General features: G+C 39.8%; 1 protein-coding gene across 2 annotated transcripts in view; it reads left to right on the top strand.

Moving 5' to 3' along the window:
* LOC126484244 (N(G),N(G)-dimethylarginine dimethylaminohydrolase 1) overlaps window positions 1-19,730 on the top strand; it is a 68,635-nt gene extending 48,905 nt beyond the window's left edge. For both annotated transcript variants that reach the window (XM_050107670.1, XM_050107662.1), the window contains exon 6: window positions 17,751-19,730. In XM_050107670.1, the coding sequence (XP_049963627.1) occupies window positions 17,751-17,876 (126 nt within the window). In that variant the 3' untranslated portion in view covers window positions 17,877-19,730. The remainder of the gene's footprint in view (window positions 1-17,750) is intronic.
* The last annotated feature ends 753 nt before the right edge of the window (window positions 19,731-20,483 follow it).

Here is a 20,483-nt window from a genome sequence, read left to right as displayed (position 1 = left end):
CCCTATTACTAACGACACATTGAGTTCTGTTGGTGCTATGAATGTGGATGCAACAGTGTAGTACCTCCTGGATGTAGTGTACAGACAGACTTAATGGAGCTTTTCAAGATGGCTGTTTTTGGAATACATGGTGATTCCTACTAATTAATTTTTCATTCTCCAAAACGATCATAATACCCATACATAAAATTTGTTCCTCAATTTCACTTATGAAAAAAATGGATCAAAGAATTTCCATTAAATTTTGCTTTAAAAATGGAGTAGTGCCACACCACATTCGAAGTGTTGACTGTGGCTTTTGACAAATCTGCTGTGAGTAAGAAAAGTTAACGAGTGGTATAAACGTTTAAAAGAAGGTCGAGAAGACATTGAAGACGACGACTGCCCTGGATGCCTTAACAAATCAATTACTGATGACAAAGTGGAAGAACTAAAAAAAAAATGGTTCTGGAACATCACCAAATTGCCATCAGAGGGGCTGCTGATGGTGTCAGCATATCCTTTGGTTCATGCCAACCAATTTTTGTATTTATTTTGGGCATGAGATGTATAGCAGCAAAGTCTGTTCTAGAATTGTTGAATGTTGACCAAAAGCTTCTCATGGATATTGCTCAGCAATTGCTGAATGAAGTTGACAACAATCCAGAGCTTCTAAGGAGGGTTATAAGAGGTGACAAAACATTGGTATACGGATATGATGTTGAAACCGGAAGCCAGTTGTTCCAACGGAAACTGCCTGAAGAGTCAAGACAGAAAAAAATTTGACAAGTTGAGTCACATGTGAAGGTTCTTCTTACTGTTTTCTCAAATTACTGCTGGGATGGTTCCTTTGAAAGGGCATGGCCAACTTCCTTCCCCTTCCTTCCCTAATGCGATGGGTCCAATGACCTTGCTGTTAGGTCCCCCACCTCAAATCAGTCAGCCTTCTTCGATAGTCCATCATGACTTCCTGCCTTACGGTTGTACAGTCAATAAGGAGTACTACTTGGAAGTTATGAGCTGTTTGTATGAAGCAATCTGAAGAAAATAACCAGAATTGCGGTAAAACGAATTGTGGAAATTGCGTCATGATAATGCTCCAACTCACAGCTCAGTACTTCTTCATGATTTTTTGGCCAAAAACAAAACTATTACAGTACCTCAGCCACTGTATTTGCCAGACATGGCCCCCTGCAACTTCACTAATCCTGATGCTGAAGAGACTCATGAAAGAATGTCGTTTGATGAGATAAAAACAGAATTGCTGAAGGAGCAGAACACAATAACAAAAACTGAGTTCCAGAAGTGCTTCCAAGATTGGAAAAAGCACTGGCACAAGTGTGTTATATCTGAGGGGGATCATGCTGAAGGGGACAAAGATGATATCAGTGAATAAATAAAGATACATCAAGAAAAGCAAAAGTTCCCGTTAATTTTTCATCGCATCTAATACCATTAATGACAAGGAAACTATAGCACAATAACGGTTCTAGTCAAGTTGCATGACACCTTTGAATTTATTATCAAGTATTCTCTTTGAGTATGATTACTAGCTCTTAAAAGCACAGTCTACTTTTCATTAGCAGTGAACGTTCTGCCAGTTATTTGCTAACAGTTCTGCCAGTTATTTGTTAGGATACAAGATACATTCCACATAACTCACTCACAGTATCATTTTGTCTCTTCCCTGATAAGTAACTACAGTAAAACCCCACATTTACATTCCTGGAATCAATGTTTTCCCCACCATTTACAACAATTTTTATTGTCTCCTTCAAAGTTCCTACATTCTTAAAGTTAATTTGCACTTGTTTTTGAGTCAGCATATTTATAATTGTCCCACAATTTACACTGGATGAAACAAAGTTTGTGGAGAAAAACTGATGTGGCTAGCATAAAACGACTCTGTCTTTGAATTAGCCTTCAAGTAGTGTTTACAGATGTTAAACACTTAACTTTATTGAGCCCTGAGTGCTCTTCTAAGTAGATCTGGAATGGTAAAAGTCAAAACAATTTGTGGCACTACTGGTTTGTCTCCTGCAGCTGCCAACCTCTACTCGACTTGGTAGCTGAAGGACGTAACTGTTTTCATAGAAGTCAGAAGAAGGTGTTACTTTGGATGAACATTTCTTACTACCAACCTGAGCTTCCAGTACTGTGTGTTATAAAATAGTTGTTTGCTAACAATATTTTAGGCACATTGTTTCAGTTTTAATTTCATCTTATGATTATGATCATATGCAGAGGACATCCGTGTCCCAGTATGTGTAACTTTAATAGAGTTATGTTTATAATTCATATACACGCTGAACACAGTGTCGTCTACCAGTCAAGGTTGACCGTGCCAACAAAGCCATTGCTGCAAACGGAGGCAAGTTGATTTCAGTCAACACAGCTATCCCATCAACCACCAAGACAAGAGTTAATTTTATGTGCTAAGTAGCATTATTTGTAGCCATGCATAAGTGATCTGAGTGTTGTGTTGTAACCTGCATTTTGCAAGTAGAAGTTCAGTGTTTTCCATCACAGCTTTAGGATGAAAATATTGTGAAAACAGATCTACATCTACATCTGTACTCTGCAAACCACTGTGAAGTGCATGGCAGAGAATATGTCCCATTGTACCTCTTATTAGGGTTTCTTCCCATTCCATTCACCTGTTGAAAGTGGAAAGAATGATTGTTTAAATGCCTCTGCATGCGTTGCAACTTGTCCTCATGATCCCTATGTGAGTGAAAATAGGAGATGGTCATATATTCCTAGAATCATCATTTAAAGCTGCTTCTTGAAACTTTGTAGGCTTTCATGGGATAGTTTACAGCAAAAACTTGAGTCTTATACAAAAAGGGAGTACATTACTCCAGCACAAGGGTGTTCGATGCACTCTCATGAAACATAAAACCTCTTACCAGTGCAATGCTGTTATTTAAGAGTAAACTGAAGAAATATGTATTAAAAAACTCTTTTTACTCTCTTGATGAAATTTATAATGTAAATATCTCTTCATTATAGATTAGATGAAAATGTTTAATGATGCAGTATAATTTTAGCATTTTACAACTTGGAATGTATATGGACTATGATATACACTCCTGGAAATGGAAAAAAGAACACATTGACACCGGTGTGTCAGATCCACCATACTTGCTCCGGACACTGCGAGAGGGCTGTACAAGCAATGATCACATGCACGGCACAGCGGACACACCAGGAACCGCGGTGTTGGCCGTCGAATGGCGCTAGCTGCGCAGCATTTGTGCACCGCCGCCGTCAGTGTCAGCCAGTTTGCCGTGGCATACGGAACTCCATCGCAGTCTTTAACACGGTAGCATGCCGCGACAGCGTGGACGTGAACCGTATGTGCAGTTGACGGACTTTGAGTGAGGGTGTATAGTGGGCATGCGGGAGGCCGGGTGGACGTATCGCCGAATTGCTCAATACGTGGGGCGTGAGGTCTCCACAGTACATCGATGTTGTCGCCAGTGGTCGGCGGAAGGTGCACGTGCCCGTCGACCTGGGACCGGACCGCAGCGACGCACGGATGCACGCCAAGACCGTAGGATCCTACGCAGTGCCGTAGGGGACCGCACCGCCACTTCCCAGCAAATTAGGGACACTGTTGCTCCTGGGGTATCGGCGAGGACCATTCGCAACCGTCTCCATGAAGCTGGGCTACGGTCCCGCACACCGTTAGGCCGTCTTCCGTTCACGCCCCAACATCGTGCAGCCCGCCTCCAGTGGTGTCGCGACAGGCGTGAATGGAGGGACGAATGGAGACGTGTCGTCTTCAGCGATGAGAGTCGCTTCTGCCTTGGTGCCAATGATGGTCGTATGCGTGTTTGGCGCCGTGCAGGTGAGCGCCACAATCAGGACTGCATACGACCGAGGCACACAGGGCCAACACCCGGCATCATGGTGTGGGGAGCGATCTCCTACACTGGCCGTACACCACTGGTGATCGTCGAGGGGACACTGAATAGTGCACGGTACATCCAAACCGTCATCGAACCCGTTGTTCTACCATTCCTAGACCGGCAAGGGAACTTGCTGTTCCAACAGGACAATGCACGTCCGCATGTATCCCGTGCCACCCAACGTGCTCTAGAAGGTGTAAGTCAACTACCCTGGCCAGCAAGATCTCCGGATCTGTCCCCCATTGAGCATGTTTGGGACTGGATGAAGCGTCGTCTCACGCGGTCTGCACGTCCAGCACGAACGCTGGTCCAACTGAGGCGCCAGGTGGAAATGGCATGGCAAGCCGTTCCACAGGACTACATCAAGCATCTCTACGATCGTCTCCATGGGAGAATAGCAGCCTGCATTGCTGCGAAAGGTGGATATACACTATACTAGTGCCGACATTGTGCATGCTCTGTTGCCTGTGTCTATGTGCCTGTGGTTCTGTCAGTGTGATCATGTGATGTATCTGACCCCAGGAATGTGTCAATAAAGTTTCCCCTTCCTGGGACAATGAATTCACGGTGTTCTTATTTCAATTTCCAGGAGTGTATAATTTTAATGTCTTATACTTAAGTTTTGCTGTAGATTAAGCTTGTGTTTGTAATAATTAAATTATTTTGTTCCCAATTTCACAGTATTACAGTTTGTAATTATCTCATATTTAGTTTTCTGTTCACATTTATGGTTACAATATCTCAGTTTTTAATTTTCATGTTTGTTTTTACTTTGTTAAAATTGACTTGTTTCATATTCATACAATTCCTTTGTCTACTGGATCAACGAAACAAAAGTGAATAAATAAATAAACAGATACATGTGTGACAATTCATGCTGCCCTCTTCTGTGTATATTCAATATCCCCTGTTAGTCCTAATTGGGTCGGGTCTCACACACTTGAACAACACTCCAGAGTGGGTCGCATGAGTGATTTGTAAGCAATCTCTTGTGTAGAGTGATTGTATCTTCCTAGTATTCTACCAATAAACTGAAATCTGTGTGATCATTTCATTTCATATCCCTACAAAATGTTACACCCTGGTATTTGTAAGAATTGGCAGATTCCAACTGTGACTCATTGACATTGTAGTCATAGACACTATGTTTCTTCTTTTAGTGAAGTGCACAATGTCACACTTCCAAACATTTTAAAACAAATTGCCTATCTTTGCACCACTTTGAAATCTTATGAAGATCTGATTGAATATTTATGCAGCTTCTTTCAGACAGTAATTCACTATAGATAACTGTCATCTACAGAAAGTCTGAGGTCACTGTTAATATTGTCCAGAAGATTATTAATATATGGCATGAACAGCAAGTCTCCCAACATGCTTCCCTGCTGCACACCCGAGATTACTTCTACATCTAGTGATGACTTTTCAGCCAAGATAACATCTTGCGCCTCTCTATCAAAAAATCCTCAATCCAGTCACAAATTTCACCCTGTACCCCATATGATAATACTTTTGACAATAAGTGTAAATATGGTACTGAGTCAAATGCTTTTTTGGAAATCAAGAAATACTGCAGCTACCTGCCTGCCTTGATCCGAAGATTTCAGTATGTTACACGAGAAAAGTGCAGGTTGGGTTTCACAAAATCATTGTTTTTGGAATCCTTGCTGATTGGCATGTAGGAGGTCATTGTGTTCAAAATACCACATTATGTTTGAGCTCAGAATATGTTCTAAGATTCCACAACAAATTGATGTCAAAGATAGTGGCTCGAATGGCTCTGAGCACTATGGGACTTAACATCTGAGGTCATCAGTCCCCTAGAACTTAAAACTACTTAAACCTAGCTAACCTAAGGACATCACACACATCCATGCCCAAGGTAGGATTCGAACCTGCGACTGTAGTGGTCGCACGGTTCCAGACTGAAGCGCCTAGAACCACTCGGCCACAGCGGCCAACTCAAAGATAGTGGACAGTGGTTTTGTGGATCACTTCTACTACCATTCTTGTAAACAGGTGTAACCTGTGCTTTCTTCCAACTATTGGGCACGGTTTTTTGTCTGAGGAATCTACAATGGATAATAGTTAGAAGAGGGGATAACTCGGCTACAGATTCAGTATAAAATCTGACAGTGACTCCATCGGGCCCTGGAGCTTTGCTCAATTTTAACTATTTCAGCTGTTTCTCAACACCACTAACACTAACATTTATTTTACACATCTTTTCAGTGGTATGAGGATTAAATTGGGCCAATCTCCTGGGTTTTCCTATGTACAGGAACATTTGAAAATGGAGTTAACCATTTCAGCTTTTGCTTTGCTACCCTTAATTTCAGCTCCTGTCTCATTCACAAGTGACTGTACACTAACTTTGGTGCAACTGACAGCCTTTGCATATGACCAGAATTCCTTTGGCTTTTGTGAAAGATCATTTGACAACATTCCACTTTGGTACTCATTGAAGGCTTCACGCATTGCTCTCTTGATAATGCATTTTATTCAGAACAGTCTCTATCTACAGCCCTGTGCTTTGCTTTACTCCTATTATGCCATAGTCTCTGTTACTTTAGAACTTTCTTTACAGTGATTGTATACCATGGAGGATCCCTTCCATTATGAACTGTTCTACTGCTGTACATACACTGATGAGCCAAAACATTATTACCACTGCCCACCATAAGGCTGTATCCTGCCTGTTGACACTGAGGGCACATGAGGTGGTAAGACAAGTGTATGAATGGCGCAGAAATGAATGGTGAATCATTCTAGTGACGATAAGTGGTGCAGATGCAGAAATCCCCCAACTTAAGTGATTCTGACAAAAGCCAGATTGTTGTGGTCCAGTGCCTGGGAGCGAGCATCTCAAAATTGGTGAAGCTGGTTGGCTGTTCACGTGCTACTATCATGAGCATCTGTGGAAAGTACTTGAAGAATGCTGAAACCTTAAGCAGGCAACAAGAAGTTGGACATCCATACCTTATCATAGAACATACAGATCTGAGGCTTGCCCACTTTCTAGAGGAGGATAGGTGGCAATCTGTGGCAGATTTGAGACCGAGTACAGTGCTGGTGCAAGCACAAGTGTTTTGGAGTACACTGATCAGCGCACAGTGTTGAACACTGTGTTCCACACCAGAGGACTCCTATGTTGACCCACCACCACCATCAGTTATGATTACAATGGGGACGGAATCATTGAGATTGGACCATGGATCAATGGAATCATGTCACCTGGTTGGATGAATCCTGTTTAATGTCAAAACCATGTCGATAGTCATGTCTAGATATGCTGGCCTCCAGGCAAACAGCTGCTCAAAATATGCAGCACACAACGGACGATGGTCGGTGGGAGCACTGTTGTGTTATGGGGGCATTCATCTGGGCTTCCACTGGACCTGTGTTAGTAATTGAAGGCACTGTGACAGCTTTGGACTATGTGAACATTATAAGGGATAACTGTCTGTGTCACAATGCCACAATCGTGCTGCAATGGTTTGAGGGGCATGATAGTTAACTCATGTTGATGTCTTGGCCATCAAATTCAGCTTACTTGAATCCGATTAAACCCAACTGGAATGTAATAGGATGCCAGCTTCATGCCAACAAACCAACCACCAGTAAATTACAGGAAGCGTATGACCTGTGCACAGAAATCTGGTGCCACAAACCTGTGGAGACTTATCAAGTACTTGTCGAATCCATGGCATGCAGAATCACTGCTGAATTGTGTTCCAGAAGTGGACAGACATGCTTTTAAGTAGATGGTCATAATATTTTGGCTCATCAGCGTATCTGTCTAGTGCATAGTCCCTCTATGTGCTCCTATCCTGTGCTGAAACTTCCAGTTCCTCATTTAGAAATGACACTACTGCTCTTTTACCCAGTTTACTTAACATGTACACTTTTGTACTTGTTTTAGTTGTCCTTTGTTGGTTTTAGTTGTCTGTTGTACTTTAGTAATCATTATTGTCACAACCTTGTCATGGCCACTGATGCCAGTTTTGATGTGGATGTCCTTAAAGAGGTCAAGTCTATTTGTTGTCATTAGATATTACATATTTCCATCATGAGTGGTGTTCTGAACTATCTTTTCTGTATAGTTTTGAGAACATGTATTGCATTAACACAGGGTCTAGGGATTGTCAGTGCAGAACTCTATTATCAAATACAAAGACTCTGTTTAGAAAAGTGCATGTAACAGTGAGCAAAACTTAGAAAAGATGAAATATGACAGTTACTCTAAAAATGCTGAGCTGAATGCTTGGAATCAAAAACTACTCTGCATCTAATCAGTGGATCAATAGATTCAAGAAGTACGATAACATGGTGTACAAAACTACATGGGGCAAAGAAAATAGTGTAAACATACACTGAAGTGCCAAAGAAACAGCTATAGACATGCGTATTCAAATACAAAGATATGTAAACAGACAGTATACAGCACTGTGATAGGCAACACCTATATAAGACAACAAGTGTCTGGTGCAGTTGTTAGATCAGTTACTGCTGCTATAGCGACAGGTTATCAAGATTTAGGTGAATTTGAATGTGGTATTAAAGTCGGTACACAAGCGATGGGGCACAGTATCTCTGAGGTAGTGATGAAGTGGGGAACTTTGCATGTGACCATTTCACAAGTGTACCGTGAATATCAGGAATCCGGTGAAACATCAAATCTCCGATATCACTGCTGTCGGAAAAAGATTCCGCAAGAACGAGACCAATGGCGACTGAAGAGAATTGTTCAACATCGTAGAAGTGCAGCCCTTCCACAAATTGGTGCATATTTCAATGCTGGGCCATCAACAAGTGTCAGTGTGTGAATGATTTAACAAAACATCATTGAGATGGGCTTTCAGAACCAAAGGCCCACTCGTGTACCCTTGATGACTGCATGACACAAAGCTTTACACCTCACTTGGGCCCATCAGTGTGGACACCTACATTGGACTGTTGATGACTGGAAACATGTTCCGTGGTCATGCTGGGTGACATGTACATAAGCATCGTTTCAAATTGTATCGAGTGGATGGACATGGACGTGTACAGATATGAAGGCAACCTCATGAATCCATGGACCCTGTATATCAGCAGGGGACTGATCAAACTGGTGAAGGCTCTGTAATGGTGTGAGGCATGTAAAGTTAGAGTGATATGGGACCCCTGATAAGTCTAGATATGATTATGATGGGTGACATGTACATAAGCATCCTGTCTGATCATCTGCATCCATTCATGTCCATTGTGTAGTCCGATGGACTTGGGTAATTCCATTAGGACAATGTGACATCCCACACATCCAAAATGGCTAAAGTGGTTCCAGGAACACTGTTCTGAGTTTAAACACTTCCGCTGACTACCAAACTACCCAGACATTAACATTATTACAGTGTAAAAACGATAATTTTCTTGTTTTATCTAAAAGTTAAGATTTATTGCACATAATGAATACTAAGTACACCGCTCAAAAGAATTAGGGGAACATGACTTTGGGTGTTTGCTCTGTTCTGTTGTGCAATAATTGAGGAATGGGTATGTTGTCAAATTATATCTTTATCTTTCACAAATTAAGTACAGAACAAAACTTCATTACATCCTCAGTTGTTTACTTAAAAAGAACTGAAATGCCCGACAGGTGTCAAAAACAAAGTGGAAACAGTCATCCGTCCTGTCATCATGGATGGTTTTCATTGGGCTTTGAGAGCTTCAATAGAGTGTATGCCTTCCATGAGCATTTATCACTGCCTGCTCTTATGTGGCATGCTCCATTAATTCTATGGAGCTCACTGTGTGGTATTTGTTCCCATTCTTCAGTGGGTGTGTATGATAGTTCTTGGCGAGTCTGATAGAACAGTTCTTGGCAAGTCTGATGGAAAAGGATGACCATGATCACATCTATTAAGCATGTCCCTTAAGCACAATGGGGTTTAGGTCATGACTCACTGCCAGCCATTGCATTACTTCAGTGTGATGATTGCGTCACGAGCAACAGCATGGCTATATAAGCATGGCAATGACAACCACACAACAGTCATCCACTAGACAATGGCAGAGGAGATCTCTGCTGAAAGCTTGTGGGCAGTAAACCACTTGATGCGTCTTGAAACCCGAGAATGTTTTATTAACAGATATCATCGCGAAAGCATGCATTCATACTTTCATCCCCTATTTCATCTCCTAAGGGAAGGTATCTCAGAAAATCTCTTCTTCAACAATCCTACAGCGTAAGATCAACACCCTCTGCAAATTTCAAGTTTCTATCCTTGGTGGTTTGGGTTGGGCAATGATGAGGCAGTGAGTAAGTCAATCAGTCGGGGCATTATCTTTTATATATGGATATATTATTACACATTCGAAAATTATTTAACTGCTTTATGGAGTAGAAGGAACTTTCAGGTAGATGATTTCAGTTTGTGTATGAAATAAATTTTCTTTTCTATTAAAGTCTTTACACGACTGAGTATGTGGTCAAAGATTTTATTGCTGAATATCTCACTTCATTTTCTGCCACACTTGAGGCTGTGTGAAGAACAGTGTTTCTTTGTGTTTCACAGCTTAAAACATATCCTATTGGTGCCTTGTACGCTAGGATTACTAGCTTTGTGTTCCTGTTCTAATTAAGTTACACAACATTCGGGCAGCTGTATAGTAGTCTTTCAGGTATAGCGCCTGTGAATGGTCCATGGTTTTATAATATTATGACACTAAAGTGTTTTTGTTATCTCAGCCGAATGAGGGCTCTATTAATAATTTGTGAGTCCTCATTGTACACCATTGTCAAAGCTAGTAGAGATTTACTGTGCTGAAAGGGTGGTCAGTGTACACACTTACAGTATACTGTATAGGCACATGATGTTTTCAGCAGCTAGTTTGACAAATCACATGCACTGGAAAGATTTGTAGTTACAAACAGGCCTGACAATATCGACAGTGTCAGTATAGAGACAAGGCTCAGTGATCACGATGTCATCTTAGTGACAATGGTTGAGTAATAAATCCATCAGGAAGAGTAAGAGAGTTTTCATGCTGAAAAGAGCAGATAAGCTGTTGTCGGCATTCTAATTGGACAAGGAATGAACATCATTTAGTTCTAATATGATCCGTAGAGAAATTATGGGTTTAAACTCATGTAAAATCAAACTCTGGAGAATTATGTGCCTTTTAAGGGGATTGAAGGTGGAAAAGTCCCACCACAGTTCAAAACAAAATTCAGGAAATGTTGAAGAAGCAGAGATTGTTGCTCTGTCGGTTAAAAAAGAATATGGAAGTGTTGACAGGCAAAAATCAGTAAAAATTCGTGCATCTACAAAAACGTCGATGGGGGTAGCATACTACAGCTTCCACCATCATACCTAAGTGAAAAATCTTACTGAGAAAGTGAGAAAATTCTGGTCTTGTGTAGAATCACTATGCGGATTGAAGGCTTCTATCCAGTCACTTTTGAGCCAGTCTGATGTAGCAGTCGAAGACAAAAAAAGGAAAGCTGAAATTTTAAATGATCATTTATGCAGGAGGATTGTATAGACATACCATCATTTGATCGTTGCATGGACTCCCCTATGGAGGACACAGTAATAGGCATCCCTGGCACAGAGAAGCAACTGAAAGAGTTGAAAATAAATAAGGCACCTCTGAATTCTTGAACATATTATAAGTTCAAATATAATAAATTTCCTTGGGACAGAGAAGCTTCTGTCCACAAGTTAGCACTGTTTAAGGAAGCATCACACATGTAGAACTCAGCTTGCCCTTTTCTTACATGATCCTTGTGAACCATGGATGAAGGGCAACAAGCAGGGCCCATATTTCCAGGTTTACGGAAAGTGTTTGACATAGTACCCCACTGCAGGTTGTTAATGTAGGTCCAAGTGGCTTGGAGACTTCTTAAGTGATAGAACCTCATACACAGTCTTCAGAGACACAGGTATTGTGTGATATGTTCACTCCTGTTGTCTATATACATAAAATGATTGACAGATAGGGTGAGTGTTAATCTGCTGATGGTGCTGTATTGTACAGGAAAATTGCTTTGTTGAGTGGATGTAGAATAATACAGGATAACTTGGACAGAATTTCTATTTGGTGTGATGAATGACAGTTAGCCATAAATGTAGAAAAATGTAAATTAATGAAGATGAGTAGGAAAAACAATCCTCTGTTTTTGAATACAGTATTAGTAGCATGCTGCTTGACACAATAACATCAATTAAATATCAAGGCATAACATAACAAAGTGGTATGCAATAGATCAAGCACAGATGATTGATAGTAGGGAAGGTGAAAGGTCAACTTCAGTTTATTGGAAGAAGTGTAGCTCATCTATAAGGGAGACCACATACAGAATTCTTGAGTACTGCATGATTGTTTGGGACGTTCACCAGCTTGGGTTAAAAGACATCAAAGCAATTCAGAGGTGTGCTGCTAGATTTGTTTTTGGTAGGTTTGATCATTGTGCAAGTATTAAAGAGATCCTTTGTGAACTACATCCTTTGTGAATTACATAGAAAATTTAGAACACTGGAATTTGCAGCTAACTGCAGAATGATTCTACTGCCACCAATGTACATTTCTCGTAAGAACAATAAAGACAAGGTTAGAGAAGTTAGGACTGGCTCGGACATTTTGAACAGTCATTTTTCCCTCCCTCCACTTGCAAGTGGAACAGTAAAGGAAATGGTTAGTAGCGGTACCAGTTACCCTCTTCCCTACACCATACGCTGGCATGCAGAGTATATATATAGATGTAGTTATATGATGGATCAGTTATACACTCATAGGGCATTTAACATTTTAAACAGGGACACAAATGTCAGTATTATTTATGTAACAATCATCTAAGAAGGAAGGAAGGTTAGAGTTTAGTTTCTTGATGACAAGAAGGTAACTGGAAATGGAACCTAATTCAGATGGGACAAGGAGGGAGAAGGCTCTCGGCCATGGTATTCTTTAAGAAACCAAGTTGATATTTTCCTGAAATAGATTAAAGAAAGCATAGAAACCTGAATTGGGTTGGAGAGACAGCATTTTGAATGTGCTGTGCAATTATGTTTGTTCAGATCTTTTTCATTTATAACATAATTGTATAGAATGTAATGATGAATAACTGGTGGATGTAAATAAGTGTTTCCAAAAAACAGAAGCAGCTATAGTGTGTTGTTTTGCAGAAACAGTGGACCATCATTCACCTTAAAGATGAATAAATTGTAGACAATGTTAATACCAGTGCAAAGGAAAGATCCTTTTGATTTTGGCTGTATGTTTTTGTCAAGAACTGAAACACGAACCACTTGACATGTGCTTATTTCTCTCTTCAGTGTAGATTTTCTTAGTCTGAAAGGATTATTTCTGTTTGTCAAGAATCTCACATGCTGTGAATAGTACCACATGACAGGTCACCTGTGTTTACAAAATGGGCAAAAGAATGGATACATAGAATTACAGACTAGTATTGCAAATATCCATCTGTTGTAGGATCTTAGATCATATTTTAACTCCAAATCTTATGACATTCCTGGTGTAAAATACATTTCTCTTAAAAAAGCAGCATAAGTTCAGAAAAGAAAAAAAACTCCTTGTGTGAAACAGAACTAGGGCAATGGCCTTCCTGCAGTGTATACACTGGTTCCATAAGATCACTGAAGTTAAGCGCTGTTGGGCATGGCCAGCACTTGGATGGGTGACCATCCAGCCGCCATGCGCTGTTGCCATTTTTCGGGGTGCACTCAGCCTCATGATGCCAATTGAGGAGCTACTCGACTGAATAGTAGTGGCTTCAGTCAAGAATATCATCATAATGACTGGGAGAGCGGTGTGCTGACCCCACTCCACTCCTATCCGCATCCTCCTCTGAGGATGACACAGTGGTCGGATGGTCCTGGTAGGCCACTCATGGCCTGAAGACGGAGTGAGTGAAACAGAACTGGTTCATTCACATGAAATGTGTTGCAAAAAATAGAAGCTGGTAAACAGGTAGATTCCATTAACCCATGAGCAGGCATGTCATTTTTCATAACATGAGTGGCCACGTGGTGTACTTTGTACACATGTAAAGAGTAGCTGTCTTTATGTTACCAAGGTAATTATGTGTGAACAAAATCACAGTTTAATCTTAATTTAAGTCAAGACTAATAAAATAAACTTATATTGCCTTAGCTAAGCCACTGTTTAATTAAACAATAACAAAGTAAACTTTTATGATATCATTCTTTTGTCACATGCAAGTGTTACCCCACAGATCTCTGCCAACTGCTTATGTGATTACCAATCATCTCATAAACAACTGCCTAATTATGGGCCGGCCGCAGTGGCCAAGTGGGTCTAGGCGTTTCAGTCCAGAACCGGGCGACTGCTACGGTCCCAGGTTCGAATCCTGCCTCGGGCATGGATGTGTGTGATGTCCTTAGGTTAGTTAGGTTTAAGCAGTTCTAAGTTCTAGGGGACTGATGACGTCAGATGTTAAGTCCCATAGTGCTCAGAGCCATTTGAACCATTTGTCAGAAGCGTGGAGGAACAGCTAAAATCACTACAATTTAACAAGGCTCCAGGGCATGAGGATGATGGGATGCTGTCAGATTCTATACAGAATATGCAGCTCAAGTTAGCTCTCATTTTAACCATAATGTGGCATAGGTCCCCTGAATAAAAAGATGCCCACAGTAATTGGGAGAAAGCATAGCTCACACCTGCTACAAAAAGGATAACAGAAGTGGTCCACAAAACTTTAGTCTGATGTCTATCTGTTCTAGAATCTTAGAACATACACTGAACTGAAGATGATGAGATATCTCAAACAGAATGATCTCCATGCCAACCAACATGAATTTGAAAACATTTTTCATACAAAACACATGTTGCACTTCTCTAACGTGACATCTTGAAAGCCATGGATCAAGATAATAACATGGAGGCAGTATTTCTTGACTTATGAGAAGCATTGTTTATTAAAAAAAAAAAAGAAATGTCATATGGAGAATCGAAGAAATTCATGACTGGACTGGGGGCTGCTACTTAGGGAGGATGAGGATACAGGATGTTACCTTGAATGATGAGTCATTAACAGATGCAGAAGGAACTTCTGGCATGCACCACAAAATTGTGTTGGAATCCTTGCTGTTCGTGCTGTCTATTAATGACTTGGTAGACAATATTAACATGAACCTCAGAATTATTTGGAGATGATGCAGTTATCGATAATGAAGTACTACCTGAAAAGCTGTACAAAAATGCGGTCAGATCATGAGAAGATTTCAAAGTGATGGAAGGATTGACAACTTGATTTAAATGTTCAGATATGTAAAATCGTGCACTTAACAACATGTACAGCAATATTGTCGTGTGGCTATAACATCCTTTAGTCACCATTGGAATCAATCACCTTGTTCAAATACATAGCCCTAACAATTTGTTGGGATACGAAATGGAATAATCACATAGACTCAGGAGGCAGGTAGCAGAGTTCAGTTCATAAATAGGAAACTGCTTACAAAAAACTTGTGGATTCCATCATAGAATAATGCTCAAATGTGTGGGACACACACTGAATAGGACTTACAGTGGATATTGAATGTTTACAGAGGAGGGCAGCATGTTTGTTTGGCTCGCAGAAAGGCTGAAAAATATGTGTTGGTGGACAGTTGAAGATAAACATCAATTAAACCTGTGAAAACCTATTTGCAAAGTTTCAAGGATAAGTCTTATGTGAAGAATGTAGAGATTTACTTCACCCACCTACATATCACTCACCTAGCGACCAGGAAGACAAGATTAGACAACATGCATCGAGATATTTAAGCAGTCATTCTTCCCATGCTCTATATATGATTGATGTGAAAGAAACCCTGCATGTGATATAATGCTAGGTATCCTCTGCTATACACTTCAGTGATTTGCAGATGATGTACTTAGGTGTTGGTGTACTTGAACAATCTGCAACCTGTTCCGTCATCTTTCGGGCGTGCACTCAGGACAGCGGCAATTCTTCTTGCGATATTTCGGCTGGAAACCTCCCAGCCATCTTCAAGGCGAGTCAGAGACTGAGTTCATAGCGTTTGCGCGTACCTATTTATACGGAGAGTCACGTGATACAAAGCTGCTGAGGATTGAAAGCGCATGCGTCAAAGATATCAAAGTCGTCACTGCTGCGCTAGTCATAGATAAGATGTATATAGCAAAGATAAATATATATGCGCAGAGTGCAAACAAAATAGTGCTGCTGCGAATCCACCGTGCTTGTAAATAAATAATTAATCTTTAAAAGTAGTAACATCTGTCGGAAGTGAAGATGCAGAAATTCTTTCCGAACGAAGGTGTGAAATAAGCGGTTTCCAAGCATTGTCAAGATGAAATCCTTCATCACGGTTTACCAGGTTGTCGGCTAGTTGTATTTCTACAGCTTCCTTAACAACTGAGTCCCAGAAAGATGAAGCAGTAGTTAAAATCTTAACATCTTTATAATCCATGGCATCGCCAGTAGAAATGCAATGTTCGGCAACTGCTGATTTGTTGGACTGAAGAAGACGTGTGTACCGCTGGTGTTTGGCGCATCATTCCTGTACGGTGCGTGTGGTTTGCCCTATGTAACATTTGCCACACTCACAAGGGATTTCATAAACTCCCGCCTTTTGCAAGAGCAGATCATCCTTAACGGATCCCAACAAGCCTGCAGTCTTAGCTGGTGGGCGGAATATCACATCCACTTTATGTTTCTTCAAGATTCTAGCAATTTTAGAAGAAACATTACCCACGTATGGGAGAAAGGCTGTAGATTTCACTTCCCTTTCCACTTCCTCATCCTTTTCGTTTGATTTTTCAGCAGTTTTTATTTGCAGGGCTTTCTTAATCTGCTGTTGCGAATAGCCATTTCTCCTAAAAACTGCCTCCAGGTGTACAAGCTCATCCTGCAGGCTGTCAACATCAGACACTACATGAGCCCTGTGGACCAAAGTTTTCAGAACACTCATAATTTGCGACGGATGGTGGCAGCTAGACGCCTGCAAATACAGGTCTGTGTGTGTAGGCTTACAGTATATGCAATGACCTAGGGATCCATATCAAATAACACAAGTGTTGTGTAACTGTACATCTTCAGTGCAGTGATATGATTAATGTAAGTAAATGTTGATGATCCATGGCTACACACACACACACATACACACACCTCCTCACTATAGATGTATGTCTCTTCTTATTATCCCTACACAAGATATACAATAATGGCTGCAGAACTGTTGCGCAGTCTTCCTCAAATACCAGGATGTAATGAGAATAATGTTGCCTGTCTTCCAAAGGTTCCCCTTTAAGTTCCATGCCCATTTATTACACTTCTGTATGGGCTATACCGCCCTGTTATAAAGTTAGCAGTGGGTCACTGAATTCATGTGATATCTGATGCCAAATCTATTTGATTAAGATTCCAAATGCAGGAAAAGCATTCTAGAGTTGGTCACATGAATAGCTTCTATGCAGTTGCCTTTGCATCAAATGAAGGAAAGAAAGAAGATTAGCATTTAATGTGCCACCAATAACAAGGCCATTAGAGATAGAACATGAGCTCATATTGGAGAAGGAGAGGACAGAAAATCTTGGCATTCACCTAAGAAAATTAGGGAACTTGCAGGAAACCTAAATCTGGATTTATGAAATGGATTTAAACTACTGTCCTCCTGTCTTAGCACTGTGCCACCCTTCTCAGCCCCCATTGTGTCATTGTCAGTTCACATGGACACAGGGACCTTCCTTTATTAATCATTCATATTTTGTACCACTTATCTGTTCCAGCTTTTCCAGTACATTAATTACATTTAGTATCATCCGTGAAGCATGGCATAATGTTGTAAAACTGATTCTGTTTTTTAGGTTTTTGCAGAGCGTATAGACTTCCCACGTCGCTCACTTAGCATGTCAGAACTTGCAAAGGCAGGCAGTGGTTTATCATCTTGCTGCTTACTCTTTCGCCGAATGAAGCACATTCGTAATCTGTGAACCAAGTCCATCATAAGGTGCTCATGTTGTAAGAATGAAATCTGCTCATTCATCAGTGCATCATTGTATAAAGCTACACACTGTTCTATCACAAAAATCATCTTCAGGAGGTCTAATATGAGGTGTAATTAAAAACTTGTAGAACAACATTTGCTGTGGAATTTGGAGGATACTTGAAGATTATTTCTCATTCCAAAGCATGAGACAGTCATATTATGATTCCATATCTTTTTCATTTGTTAGTGTAATTTTGACAATATATTTTTTCATAAATCCCAGCATAAAGTAAAACTTTAACTGCTGACTCCATTGTTATATAAACAAGATAGCCATCTTGTATAAATCAATAATGGCTGTGAATAGAATACATTATTAATTTTAAACAACTTTTAGTGTGTACTTGCTTTCTTGTGTAATAGGTAGTAGGCCTATGTTGTGCTACATTATATAAGGCATAATTTGGCACATTTGTTTCCAAAGTACATGGTAAAGAATTTGCTGTTATTGACTAAACTGAAAGAAATAATATGGTTGAAAATCATATTTTACACCAGATAGAAATGATGGCAGCTACAATGCAGTTGAAATATGACAATATAGTTTTAAAATGCGATATCAGTTGATCTCCTTTGTGGTCCTTAACTGTACCTTTTTTTGTATATTCCATATATTGGTGGCAATGAATAGATCTGGAATCAGTCTCATGACTTTATGCATAGCTTACTGCTAAATACGTTGCAAACACTGAATGTGAAATGGAGTTGTTGCAAAAGCATAATTATACACTGCCACTCTCTTTGTCTCTAGGATACAGCTTTTATGTGATGTTAGATATAAAGTAGCTTTTAGATTTTGTACATCTTGACTGTTTTGGATAAAATAATATGTACAGAGAAATCTGATATGTTTATCAACTAGTGTTGTGTGACAGAATAACAAAGAAGAGTATATTAAGCCTGTTAGAAATGTGCAGAATCGATTTAAGATGACAACACACTTTCTGTAGTTACTGTCAGCAACTATTGTACCCAGTGCATGTTTGCTTTTAAATGTTCAAGGAGTGATAATGAAGACAATTGTCAACTCCTCTCTTGCCACTTAAGGTCTGTGCTGCTGCTTTACATATTTGGAAAAAGTTACTTTATGTGTAAAAGACTGGTAACCACAAAAACTGACATTAAATTGTGGTATTAATGGTTATATATACCTTGTAGTAGATATGCTGAATATTTTGTTAACATGACTTTAAGCTTCTTGCGTGAATGTACATCAGTCTCATATTATTCTCAACATTGATGCATTTTACATGAGCTTGCGAGCAAAACTGCATTTAAGTATTATTAAATTTCTACTCATAAAGATTGGTGAATTAATTTACAAAAGGTGCGGGTATTCCCCAGAACAAATTAACTGAGACTTATTAAGGTAACAGCAGTACATGCAATAGTGCCTATGTATGTTTGGTAATTTTTGACCTTGACATCAAGTGTATTTGCAAAATTTTTACTTTGGGACACTGGGGAAATATTTATTCATAAGCCCAGAATTGAAAAAGGAAAGTATACACAAAGAGATTGTTTCTGAAAACAGTAGCAGAACTTATGTCTAAAATTTATATTTATTTCAAAAATATGATGTTACTTTGAATATTTGATATTCAAAATGTTCTGTAATTCACTGGAAACAATGTCACAAGCTTTTCTACTGTACTTATAAATGCAATGAAGAGCTCACAATGATAGAAAATGACACCCATATATTTGAGATTAGTTTGTGTAATGAAAATATGTGGCTACACCTGAATGCAAGATCTGCACATTATGTTGTGTCCTACTGAAAGCAATAATAAATTGTATATAATATTGCCAAAATACTGTTTACATTATTCACTTAAACCATAAAAACTGACACAATCCATCCTACCTTATATTTTATAACATGTGTGACTATACCATTTAGAACACAAATAATGACGTAAAACAGGGTGTATATGCTCCGGGAAATTTAGCATAAACCCAGAATTTTTTTTATTCAGGAGAAAATCGAGAAAAACCTGGGAATTTTCTACAATACCGGGAATTTTTTGTAGTTTTAGTCTTCAGTTAAATTTTTGTGATTATGACTGGTAAGAAGTGATAAACAGCAAAATGTGTCAAATGATTTAGGATGAAGACTATGAACTACTTCATAAAAGCAAACCCTCCTATGAGCATGACATCACAACTGTTTACATTAAGTTTGTTTGGAGTAGTTGCCAGTGGGCTTGTGCACATGCACAGTTGAAATGCATAACGGCAATGCCTTCTCCCTGTTCTGGATTCTTGAAGTGTGGCTGCAGCAGTAGCAAGAAGCAGTCATGCTACACAGAAAAATTTTTCTGGCGCACCTAAGCTGCCAGATTTGCGCATGCACAGAGCAGTCTGGGTTTTAATGGGAAGAGGTTAGTGACCCGTGTTTACGTTTAGTGATTTTGCTGTTTCCTAATGTCCTATTTCCTTTTCATTTACAGTTCACACATCAATGAAAACAAAACTGATTTCTGTGGCCTGGAGCTACCAAGAAAATTGAAATACATGCACATAATTACAGAAGGCTGTTATTAATATG

Source organism: Schistocerca serialis, chromosome 1 (genome assembly GCF_023864345.2).
Source record: "Schistocerca serialis cubense isolate TAMUIC-IGC-003099 chromosome 1, iqSchSeri2.2, whole genome shotgun sequence".
Taxonomy (NCBI): Eukaryota; Metazoa; Arthropoda; class Insecta; order Orthoptera; family Acrididae; genus Schistocerca; species Schistocerca serialis.
The sequence above is the reverse complement of the archived record's forward strand: the minus strand, read 5'-3'. Positions and strand labels throughout refer to the sequence as shown.